At 48.4% G+C, this 12493-nt stretch overlaps 1 protein-coding gene across 14 annotated transcripts in view; it reads left to right on the forward strand.

Annotated features, from left to right (window-relative positions):
- The window catches only part of ANKRD6 (ankyrin repeat domain 6), a 197863-nt gene that overhangs the window by 169781 nt on the left and 15589 nt on the right, over nucleotides 1–12493 (forward strand). For 8 of the 14 annotated variants that reach the window (XM_025444491.3, XM_035697733.2, XM_025444490.3 and 5 more), the window contains 7 exons: nucleotides 1109–1207; nucleotides 3342–3440; nucleotides 4653–4730; nucleotides 8984–9088; nucleotides 10611–10745; nucleotides 11074–11259; nucleotides 11937–12089. In XM_025444491.3, coding sequence (XP_025300276.1) covers nucleotides 1109–1207; nucleotides 3342–3440; nucleotides 4653–4730; nucleotides 8984–9088; nucleotides 10611–10745; nucleotides 11074–11259; nucleotides 11937–12089 — 855 coding nt within the window. The remainder of the gene's footprint in view (nucleotides 1–1108; nucleotides 1208–3341; nucleotides 3441–4652; nucleotides 4731–8983; nucleotides 9089–10610; nucleotides 10746–11073; nucleotides 11260–11936; nucleotides 12090–12493) is intronic. The other 6 variants (XM_025444496.3, XM_035697734.2, XM_035697735.2 and 3 more) reach the window with 5 other exon arrangements.

Here is a 12493-nt window from a genome sequence, read left to right on the forward strand (position 1 = left end):
CACAGAGAGAGGGAGGCTCCATGGAGGGAGCCCTATGTGGACTCGATCTCACGACCCCAGGATCACCCTGGGCTGAAGGCAGGCACTTAACCGCTGAGCCACCCAGGTGTCCTGTTTCCTTTTCTAAGTCCCGTGCCTCAGTCACTCGGCTAGAGACTCTGACTGAGCCTCCTCTCAAAGAACGGCCTTAGCTGAGGTCTCAGAATGCCCTGAACCTGGGCCTTGAGCCTGACTCCCCCTTAGTCTGGGGGAGAAGGTTATGCTGAGTGGCTGTCATCTCTAAACAAAGTCAGAATGGAAACATCAAGAAAACCCTGCAAGATGTCATGACTTTGTCTCCAGTTTTGTTCTCTGTGGGAGCAGGTTAGCCTGTGACCACTAAGGAAGATCTTGATGCTGGGTTTTTCTGCATGCCTGGTTTTATGCGCTGTGATTGCCGCCCTGTCAGCTGCACCCCCTGCTCTGCCCCGTGTGGGCTATGGGGTCACAATAAGATGCAGCTCGAATTTTTTTTTTAGAACACATGTGATCTTAAAATCTGACGGCTCTCCCTGCCGCCCTGAGCCACGACGAACCCACGATGAAAAGGGCTCATGTCCAAGGCGGTGCCGTTGGTCTTAATTCGGCATAGTCCGGAGCCTTCGGGCTGCAGGGGAAGCCGTGCTGAGTGGATCCCTAGCAAGTGCGGGGTAGGCAGAGGCTGTCTTAGCCCTGGTGAGGCCTCGGGGCAGCGGGCATCCAGCATCTGGCCCCCAAAAGCAGAGTCTGCGCGGCCGGGGGAGCTGCAGACAGCAGCACGGCATCTGCGGGCAAGGGGCTGCTCCCAGCTCAAAGATTTATTTATTTATGAGATTGAGAGAGAGGCAGAGACACAGGCTGAGGGAGAAGCAGGCTCCGTGCAGGGAGCTCGATGTGGGACTTGATCCCGGGTCTCCAGGATCACGCCCTGGGCTGAAGACGGCGCTAACCCGCTGGGCCACCCGGCTGCCCTGCTCCCAGTTCAGGCCGAGCCCCTCTAGAGAACACATGCTAGTCTGCCAGTCTTTTAATGATTTTTTTTTTTTTTGTAATGCTCAGATTGTGCTCAGAGTTTGATTTCTGTCCGCAGGCAGGCGATACCTGTTTGCACGTTGCCGCGCGCTATAATCACTTGTCCATCATTAAGCTCCTCCTCAGTGCTTTCTGTTCTGTCCATGAAAAGAACCAGGTCAGTGCATGTGTCCTCCCCGTGGCTCCCGGCCCCCTTCCCACAAGGCTGACAGGTGTGTTAGCACAAACGGGTGCAGAGGCCGCCGGGAGCCTCTTCAGGTGTGGGACTAGGCCAGCGCTGGCCTTTGCGTGGGGGTGCCACCGAGTTCCCGCGGTCCTGGTTTATCTGGCCCCCTAGGAGAGCCTGCTCTTATCATTCCAGTGCATAGCTCCACATTTGCACATTGAACATCTGAAAATTCTGGGGCAGGTTTTGCTTTTCATGCTTTTACAAAGGAAACCCACAAAGAGGAATGTGACCAAATAAAGAAACAGGGAATTAGATGTCCCTTGACTCCCTGAGTTCCGTTCCTTGCACTGGCACTTTGAGCTGACGGAGTCTCTGGTCTCTGTAAAATTGGGTGTGTGATCCGCATCTGTGCCATAGAGTGGGGGTTTGCAATAAAGCTGTGATTATTACAGTGTTCCGGGGAAATGTGTGTGATTTTTCAGTAGTTTAGATTTTTTTTTTTAATGTCTTGGTATTTACTGATACCTAAGTGATAGATTGTTTGGCTTTTCTGAGTTTGGGTGCATATATCTGAAATTCTAAAAACAGATCATTATTCAGATTAACCGTGCCCCATAATGGTGGTTTCTGACCCCGGCTGCATATAAGAATCAACAGGGAAATTCTAAATACCATCGCCAAATCCTACCCCAGTTTAAATGACCAGAATCCAGGTAAATGGGATTTTTAGAAAGCTCTTGACCAGAATGTGCAGACAGGATTGAGAACCACTGGCCCAGCTAAATAACGAAATCCTGTCATTCTACAGGCTCCTAGAGGATTCCAGTTCAGCTGATTACCCTTACCCAAACCCCGTGAACCAGTGTTCCTCAACCTTGGCAGGATGTTTTAGTCACCTGAGAGCTTTGAGAAGTCACTGTGCCCCAGCCTACACTTCAGAACAATTAAATCAGTGCCTGGGGGCGGGCCCCGGGCATCAATAGGGCTTAAAGCTCCCCCAGCTGATTCCAATTTGCAGCCAAAGTTGGAAACCACTGCTACAGAGCATCCCCCAACACACACAAGTGACTCAGCAATGAGCCAAAACCTCCCTGGCCATTCTCCGGGGAGGCCACAGGAGAGCTGGATTTTCATGCTGCCCAGGAAAACATGTTCTCCAGAGCTTTACCTGATCACCCAATGGGAGAGAATGGATTATTTCACATCTGTATTTGCCTTATTTATGTCCTTCTTCTTGGGGAAATACAAATGTTTACATTTGGAATTGGCCCATCAGGCCACAATTGTCCATAGCCTTTCATAGTTGACTGTCTGAACATCTTATGTATAAAGAAAACTGGAACTTTATTTTTTTTAAAGATTTTATTTATTCATAGAGACAGAGAGAGAGAGAGAGAGAGAGAGAGGCAGAGACACAGGCAGAGGGAGAAGCAGGCTCCATGCAGGGAGCCGGACATGGGACTTGATCCCGGGGTCTCCAGGATCATGCCCTGGGCTGCAGGTGGCGCTAAACCGCTGTGCCACTGGGGGGGCCCAAAATTGGAACTTTAATATAGGCTATTTGGTAAGGGGTTGAGAACAGCTGGTGTTAAGTGAACACTGATTTTCTTCATTGACTCTGCCCAAGTAAATGAAGAACCCCCTGAGCCTACAGAGTGATTCCCAGTGGGCCCTTCACATTCCCCCAGGTGCTTGTAGAAGTAGCCACTTTTGCAGCTTCTGCTCATTCTAGCACTCAGAAACCAAGGGGTCCTCCCCCTGGGCGGAGGGACATGGTGCAGAGCTCTGTGATGGCTAGCCTGCTGGCCCCTGGCTGTGTGCCCATCATTCTAGCTTTGTGTAAGGCTTCGGGTCTCCCCGTTCTCAGCCACCCCAGCCCGACATATTCTGCTCCCTGTACTTCATCCTGTGATTTTTGGTATCCTTGGTCAGAAAGGAATGTGATCTTTGTACACAGGTCATTTTAAAGGGAACCACGTAACCCTTGAGCAAAGGGCCCCCTATCAATCAGTCTAAGGCAAATCCTAATTTGAAAAGCTACCACCAGGCCATGGGATGAAAACCAGAGGGCTGTAAACCATAATCAGTGGAGTTTAGCAGCCTTTCTTCTGATTGATTTCAGGCTGGAGACACAGCACTTCATGTTGCTGCTGCCCTAAATCACAAGAAGGTGGTTAAAATCTTATTGGAAGCTGGAGCAGATGGGACCATTGTTAATAATGTAAGTTAAGTTGCAACAATGTTTCTAAAAATCACTCTCACCCTTTTCCAGAATGGAGTGTGTTGTTACTACCTCACCTCCTGCAAGGCGCATTACTCTGTAAGAGCCAGAGTTCTGCTAAAGCTGAGGACCCTAGAGGTAGACTTTTGAGGGAAGGAACTCTTGCTCATAGCAGCCCCATGAGTTGTTGAGCCCTAAGGGCTTTAGACTCCTAGCTCAAATGAGCACATCCTGCCAGGAAAGCTTGGAAGGTCAGAGGTGTCTAAGTAAACTGACCAGTGGATGTTACCGAAAGTGATTTCCTGCCCTGTAAACGGATAGGGTCCTCAGAAAAGTGGCCACATGACTGTCAGATTAATCATCCTCAAAACTCTTCTCTCTCCAAAATCTCTCAGGATCCCACCCCACACTATTCCCCCTCTCTTCTGGGTCCGATGGCAGCCACCAGCTCGAGCACCCTTTGTTCCTTGAGGCTGACCTGTGCTCTCCGCCCTCCTGAAGTAGCACAGACTCAGAGGGGCAGGGGGTGGAGCAGTGGAGTGGAGGGTTGGGGAGCATTGAAGCCTTCCTCTTCCTCCTCTTCTTCCTTTTCCACCTCACAGCTCCCCTACCTGTATTGGGTAGTGCATGATTATACCTGTCCCAGGATGCCTTTTCCTTCTTTGAATCCCACCATTATCAACTCCTGCTTCTTGGCTTAATCTCCTTAGAGCCTCCGATATGGCCATAGCTTCCTAATTGTTCTTTACAATCCAGGTCCTGAGACTTGGCTGGGCCCTGATCCGCCCTTCCAGGTGTCCTCCAGGGAACATTCATTGCTTGGCTGGATTTTATGATCCTTTGTGTTTCTACAACTGAAATCTTACAGCTTGACCTTGTCTTTTACATTCCCGCCTCTCTTTTCTAGGAATCATTCCTTGGTGGGCAGGTATTGCAGAGCTTTGCTTCTTGGAGCACTTAACTGTTCGCTGGGTCAGCACCGACCCTCTGTTGCTGTATGTTGTTAATCATTATGCCCTCAGGTGTGACTTGGCTCCCTCCCTGAGTGGGGTGAGGCTCAAGAGCAGGGCCAGGTCTTCCATGTGATTATATTTTGTTGGGCTTAGGCGTACGTGCTGGTGTGCTGTGTGCAGGGGTGGTGTCCCCTTTGGGCTGGGTGTGTGCAGGGTTGGCGTCTTTTACTCACTTGTCCTCCCCTGTGCCTTTCCGTAGGCAGGCCAGACTCCGTTGGAGACTGCCCGCTACCACAATAATCCAGAAGTCGCTCTTCTCCTCACTAAAGCTCCCCAGGTAGGATCTATTGCATTTTCCATTACACTGATTATGTGGGGCTGCAGAGTTATTGGGCTTCTCTGGTGACCATCTACTAAACCCGGTTCAAACTAACTTGAGTAGGAAATTGATGGGTTCGCAACCAGGCCATGGAAGTGGAGGACTCCATGTGGGCGTCCAGGGTAACCAAAACCTGAGACTTCGGGTCCAGCACACTCGTCTTCATATGTAGGCATCCTTTCTTCTCTGTGGCTGGATCATTGTCATTACCAGCTTAGTGGATTGTAACTCCCCAGGTCCTCCGGGAAGAACTTCTGGTTTAAATGATTACAGAAGAGGATCATGATGGACGAGATTGGAGCAAATAAATGCCCAGAACAGGTAGGGCAGGGCAGGTGCTTTAGGAAGACAGCTGCGTCCATATTTGACTACATGGTTCCTAGAGAAAGGTGGGAGGAAGGGATCCAGTCTGGGCAAACAAAGCAGAAAATGTACATTAGAGGCAGTTAAGTATATAGTATTCCTTCGTTTTTAAATTTTTTAAAAAGATTTTATTTATTTATTCATGAGAGACACAGAGAGAGGCAGAGACACAGGCAGGGGGAGAAGCAGGCTCCCCGAAGGAGCCCTAGGGTGGGACTCGATCCCAGGTCCCAGGATCACACCCTGAACCAAAGGCAGACACCCAACCGCTGAGCCACCCAGGCGTCCCCTCTTTCCTTTTTTATTGAATATAATGGGATTTGGGTCATCGTTTAACATTTTAGTTGAGATTGAAATTATCTAACATTTAATAATGTATAAGCTATTCATTTCAGCACCTTAAAATAACTGCTTTTGTTTCATGTTACCTTTCAGACGCATAATTTTTATAATTGTGCCTTAATATACATACCCTTTTGTATCCTGCCCCTTTTCCTAACTATAGTAGGAAAATGTTTGACAATTCTCATAATTATTCATCACAATGGAAATCAGTTTGCTTTTTTTGTTGCTGTCCAATATTTTGTTAACCTAAATGTCCAATATTAAGGAAATGGTTTGCTTCCTGCCTGATTGGAGCTACTCTGAGTTACATGACAGCAAAAACTGATTAGTTTTTGACCTTATTCTAACTGACGCTGTGAGAAGGTAAAGTTTCAGAGAGCCGGAAGAAGATTCCAGAAACCAGCCTGCTGTGCCCGAGACCTGGCAGCCCAGAAGTCTGCATGGCCATTATTCCATTTAAGTTTTAAAAACCTGCCTGATATACCTAGCAGTTTCTGGAAGTGGTGAAGATTTTTGCCTTTTGAAAACTGATCATCCTATTGCCCATGGAGTTGGTCCTACTCAGTGGTGTCTGAAGTCTGTGGAGCCCCTGACAGCCTAAGTCAAGTGGTCCTTTAGAAAAAGTTTCCACCTCTTTCTACTTGCAAACAAATCATCGGTGGAATCATACCCATGAATCATGATAGAAAAATGCTGGTCTCTTATAGATCAAAAAGTACAGATTGCTATAATAAGGGTCAGAATCCATCTCTGTTATGTGACATTTCAGTGTTTGGCAGTGTGGACAGCCAGCTCTGTCCTTATCCATATGAAGACCTTCACATTTTGTGGGGTGGGCTATCCCCAAGGAACACAGACTTACTGGCCTTTAACCCAACCTTTGTCTTCCAGAACTCAAGGATCTGAGTTCATAGGGAAAAAGCTTTACTGTGGACCGTTTTCCTATGTGAATTCTCCTTTAGTGTTTCTGTTAAAAAAAAAAAAAAAAAAAGGCTTCAGTTTTTCCACACCCATTTGAATAGCAAATATAAATAGGATGACACTAAACAGAAGTATTTTACATGGTTGTATATGATAAACTCTATCCTTGACACGAAGGAACTTTGGAATATGTGTAAAATCGTACACATGTCGTTCTTTTGTTCTGAAGTTACAAAACTAGCCTTTCTCTTTGTGTGAAACTCCTTGCCTTGGCACCTTGGTTGACCATGGATTTCGATGGCTCACAGCAGTGCTAAGAGGTTACTTTCTAAAGATCCATATACCCTGATTTCCGTGAACTGGAAAAGATTGATGACATTCCATTTGGTAGGTGATATGGTTCGCTGGGAAAGGCTGTAAGCCATGCAAAGTTATTTTCAGTGGCTAATAACATGGTCTATGGAGGGAATTATTCTGATGATTTGGGTGACCTCTGAGTATCCCTTCTCATTTTAGATGGATACGGCTCACAAATGCTTCTGAAAGTGAATTTTGGGCTGATGCTAAGGCTGTATCCTGTTCCAAGAGTCCATAAACTGAATGAATGATGGGCACTAGTCACTTCTTTTCATCAGATATGACTTCCTAGTGAGTCTGAATTTAGCTTAAGAAAGGGCTTAGGACCTTTTGGGTCTCAGACCTTTTGGTCTAGGGACACTAAATGTTCTAGAGACCCATGAAGAACTGTGTTTATATCTATTCATAGTTACCATATTTGAAATTCAAGTTGAGAAGTGTTAAAAATGTTTATTCATTTAAAAATAAGTTCATGTTGTGATAACATAAATTGCGTCATTTTTTAGAAAAGTAACTTTATCAAAACAAATTGTGTGAGAAGTAGCATTATTTTACATTTTTGCAAATCTCCATACCGTTTGGGAAGATGAGAGGGCTTTCCTTTACTTCTGCACACCATCCATTGGAGTATTGTGTGCAGCTTCTGGCACACACCACTGTACACTCAGTGTGAGAGAGAAAAAGACTGGCATGGTTGTGATATTATAGAGATGATTTTAGCCTCATGGACCCAGGGTTCCCTGGACACTTTGAGAGCTGTTGGCTTAGGGGATGAGAATATAATTAAAAAACCTGCTTCAGCCATGGGTAGGTATTATCAGGAATCCTCCAGTTAGGTGGTACCCGCTGCCCATAGAGGTTCTTTCTTTTATTATTTTATTTTATTTTATTTTATTTTATTTTATTTTATTTTATTTATTTTATTTTTTTCATAGAGGTTCTTTCTATGGTCTTTCTAGAGGTCATATAATGGTGTCATTTGAATTTAATAAACATAAGAAAGTTGAACGTCGAGATGAAAACACTGTGCTGAACTTCAGAGAACCCTTCTCTATCTGCATATGAAGACCAATGTTTTATTGCAGAAAAATTGTGAGACTTTGAATAAATGTCTTCACCTCCTGGACCTCCTTGGTTAAAGGGGACGACCTTGGGGGCCACTGGGGGAAGGGCGTGGAGCTGGGCCAGAGACCAAAGCTCAAAGGTCTGAACTATGGTTACAGTTCCTCTGCCAGTTAAGGTACTCACGGGACCGAGGCAGGAAGAAAGGTCCCTAACAGTGACTGCCGGTCCAGGGCACGCCAGCCATCTGCTTTGTCTTGGCTAATTCCATGAACTCCCCACATGTGCATTTGAGGATACAGAGGGACATAACCTTCCCAAGGAGTCTACAGCTAGCTGCTGCTAGGTTCCCAAATCAGGCTGCCGGACCCCATGCCCCCTTGCCTGTGTCCGTTCTACTGTCCTGCCCTCGAAGGGCCAGACCAACTGCTTCCTTCTAGGGAAGAGATTCCTGTCCCATGGTTGGTACCATGGTTCACAGACGCACCTCCAGTGTTTTGTTTTTTTTTTTTTTAAGATTTTATTTATTCATTCATGATAGACATAGAGAGAGAGGCAGAGACACAGGCAGAGGGAGAAGCAGGCTCCGTGCAGGGAGCCCAATGTGGGATTCGATCCCAGGACCCCAGGACCACGCTCTGGGCCAAAGGCAGGCGTTGAACCCCTGAGCCACCCAGGGATCCCCCACCTCCAGTGTTTGAATCAAGCTGAAAACAACTGGAATACAGTCTGGTCCAGAGAAAATCTGATGGGCTAGTTCAGGTCCAGGGCACCGAGATAGGGAGCCGGTGGCTGGCACAGTGCGCCACGCCCCACACCTCCAGGGGGTGCCACTCCTCCCCTAGTCTGTGGGAGTGCTGGGCTGGAGTTACGTGTGCGCAGCCCACACACGCCTCGGGGTGGCCGCGGCCTGGCACACGAGCGCCTCTGGTTCCTGCCCTAGACTGTGCGCTCCTGGACGTCAGGGAGAAGGTGCTGCTCCCTCTGGGAGCCCAGCCCAAGGCCTGGGAGGCACAGACAGTCTGGAAGCTTGTTTGACGTGAACGCGTGGTCCCCCCGACGAGTCTGGGAGCTCCTGAGCTCAGAGCACCGGGTCGAGGAGCGCACGTCGAGCCCATCTGCGCGCACCACTGGTTGGTAACCATGCCTCTTGCCTCCTCCAGGTCTTGCGTTTCAGTCGTGGGCGAAGCCTGAGGAAAAAGAGAGAGAGGCTCAAGGAAGAGAGGAGAGCCCAGTCTGTGCCAAGAGATGAGGTGGCGCAAGGCAAGGTGGGGGGTAGCCCTCCCGCCCCTCCCCAGCCTCACCCCCTTACAGAGGATGCCCCCCCGCTGCCCCTGCCGCCAGGCCCTCGTCTGTCTGTCTCTCCCCCCGGGTCTTCAGACCGTTGCCAGTGCTTTCTCTTCAGCTTCGTGTCCGCCACTCCTCCGGGGTTTCAGGCGTTTCAGATCCTAGGCCTGTGCTGCCGGTCGGCGTGTGGGGGTGTCTTCTAGCCCCCTGTGTCTGTGGCCTCGTCACCACCGTGTGGACAGCACTGCCTCTGACACCCTGCCCTTAACGGTAGAGGGCGGTGGTTTTCAAAATGTGGTGTCCACTGTGTCATCTGGGACCTTATCAAAAATGCAGAGTTTGGGGCTTCATCTGAGAACCCCCTGGATCAGAAGCCCCGGGAGGGGGCCCAGCAATCTGTGTTTGAACAAGCCCCGCAGGGGCTTCTGAAGTGGACTAAAGTTTGACAACCACTGGCATAGGGTTTCTCCTTCCTTTCTGCTTAGGGCATGGACGGAGGCTGTGCTAGCCCATGTGATTCCTCGGTGAACGTTTAGGAAAAGATGCCCCCTGGGCAGCCCGGCCCTGCTCGGGGCACCCAAGATAAAGAGAGCCGGAGCTGGATTTCAGCTCCCTCTGCTCGGTGCCCTTGTACAGTGGACAGCTCGCACAGCCGTACGCCGTAGCCCTGGAATGACCCCTGCCTTGCAGCTCTCGCAGGAGGAAAAAGACTAGGCTACAAAGACAACTTTTGGCACATAAGATTTTTATACCAAGTACTCATTATTCTATTTTGAAATCTTCTTATCCGTTTCCAGGGTTAAGGCATTGTGACTCTGATTAAGTTCCTGTGGGTGTATTGTATATAGTAATTTGTGAAAGTTCTTACAAGGATTGGAAATGTGATGTTTTTTTCATTTCAGAGGTTTCTCCTACTCCATTATGAATTATGAGGGCCAAGTTCGAAGAATGAATTTTTTTTTTAAAGATTTTATTCATTTATTCATGAGAGACACACTGAGAGAGAGGCAGAGACACAGACAGGCAGAGGGAGAAGCAGGCTCCATGCAGGGAACCCGATGTGGGACTCAATCCCGGGACTCCAGGACCATGCCCTGGGCCTAAGGCAGGCACCAAACTGCTGAGCCACCCAGGGATCCCCAGAATGAATGTTTGTTGTTGTTGTTGTTGTTGTTGTTGAAATGCAAAAAAATTTTTTTAAATCTCTAATGTTGAAAAGATGTTTGTGGTAGGCCCCGAAGCTCTAGAATATAGAATTAGACCCAAGACTATATTTCATTTAGCACCTAATAAAGCAAAAACCAAATATTCAACCGATTAGTAAAACAGAATGTCTTCAGTTTAGACCACCGAGCGGCGTTCCCTATTTGTCATTGGCTCAGAGTCCCACGGGTCCTTTAGTGGATGCAGTCTTGAAAACAGAATTTTACACCATTACAGAAAAAAGGCAGAGGGATGCAATTAGAATTCGTTTCTGGGCTTTTTTTTTTCCCCCCTCTGTAGGGAAGTGTCTCAGCAGGAGACACCCCCAGCAGTGAACAGGCTGTACCCAGAAAAGAAGAAGCTAGAGAAGATTTCCTGTCCGCCTCCCCAGAGCCCAGAGCAAAGGACAACAGGCAGAGAAAGTCAAGACCCAAGGTCAGGAGGCACGTGAAAGCAGCCAAGAGAGGGCTGGGAGACGGGTTGGCAGAGGGCCCTGGGATAGCGTCATGCCCACTAGCTAAAAGCCGCTTCACTTGGCTTGCTGGTTTGCAGCCAGAGCCCAGAAATTAAATCTGGCTAGCTTCAAACACAAGGTTAGCGTGCTGATGTATTTCTTTTGACATGTGGTGCTTAGAGTGGAATGCCACGAGACAAAGCAAGGCGGGTTCTTTGGCCAAACGTGGGTGAGATGCGAGCGGTTGGCTGGGTGTCAGTCCTGCGGGTGTCACAGTGCTCAGGGGTATTGTCGCTTCCTCTCCCACAGGTGTCAGCGTTTTCTGACCCCACCCCACCAGCAGACCAACAGCCTGGACATCAGAAGAACGTGCATGCTCATAACCATCCTAAAAAGAGAGCCAGGCACCGATGTTCACCCCCGCCCCCTCCCCATGAGTTCAGAGCGTACCAGCTCTACACGCTGTACCGGGGCAAGGACGGGAAAGTGATGCAGGTACCCAGCGAGCCCTGTCTGGACGTGGGGCCGTAGGCCTTGGGCAAGGCTGTCTATTTTTTTTTTTTTATTCATGAGAGACACAGAGAGAGAGGCAGAGACACAGGCAGAGGGAGAAGTAGGCTCCATGCAGGAAGCCCGACGTGGGACTCGATCCCGGGTCTCCAGGATTATGCCCTGGACCGAAGGCAGGCGCCAAGCCACCGAGCCACCCAGGGATCCCCAAGGCTGTCTATTTATTACTGTTCCTGGGACTAATATCCACTTTCCGTGTTGACGACTTAGGAAGGCATGAGCTTTGAGGATAAACCAGATGGCCCTCCTGACCTAAGCTGCAGGCATGTCCCCGTAGCTTAGGCCCAGACAAACAGAGGTAGTCACAAAGCTTTCTGTACCATCGTTAGGTGACTAGGTAATCTTGAGGCCCCCAGGCCCCCAGGTGCAAAAAAATGACAAGGACCCTGTGTAACCCTGTGTCCCTGTGTCTCTGAATCTTGTTAGTGCCTGTTGGTCCCAAAGCTTGGCCCACTGGACATCCCAAAGTCATGCCAGGGATGAGTCTGCCTCGTGCGTCCTCTGTGTCCCCCGGCATACTGACTGGCACTGGATGGGCGCTCAAAACCAATCTGTTGAAGGAACGACTGAGTGGATTGATTCCTTTATTGTTCTCCCATCAGGCACCAATAAATGGGTGTCGATGTGAACCCCTAATCAACAAGCTGGAGAACCAGTTGGAGGCAACTGTGGAGGAGATCAAAGCGGAGCTCGGGTCAGTTCAGGATAAAATGAACACAAAGCTGGGACATATGGAGAACAAGACCCAGCACCAGGTCAGTGTGTTGCGCATCTTCTCACGTCCAGGTGTTCTGACAGGAAACGAACTTGGAAAGAGCCCTCAGCACGTCCTTCTGTTCTAGACTCTGCCCTGAGCATGTCAGGCGGGCCAACAGGGAAGAGGCCTGCTCTCGTGATTTCTTTCAAACTCATTTATTAAGATTTTTTAAGATCACGTTTAAATTGTCTCTGATTATAAAAGTAATATCCATTATAGAGCATTTTTTTAAATATGAAAATTAGGAAAAGAAATCACGGAGACACCCACCACAGTGACAAGTCACTATTGATATTTGGGTTTATTTTCTTCTTTTATATCCCATATACCCCTTTCCCATCTCACACAATTAGAACAATCATGTCTATAGGTGTCTTTACTTTGAAAATTTTCAAATGAAGC

This window comes from Canis lupus, chromosome 12 (assembly GCF_003254725.2).
Source record: "Canis lupus dingo isolate Sandy chromosome 12, ASM325472v2, whole genome shotgun sequence".
Lineage (NCBI taxonomy): Eukaryota > Metazoa > Chordata > Mammalia > Carnivora > Canidae > Canis > Canis lupus.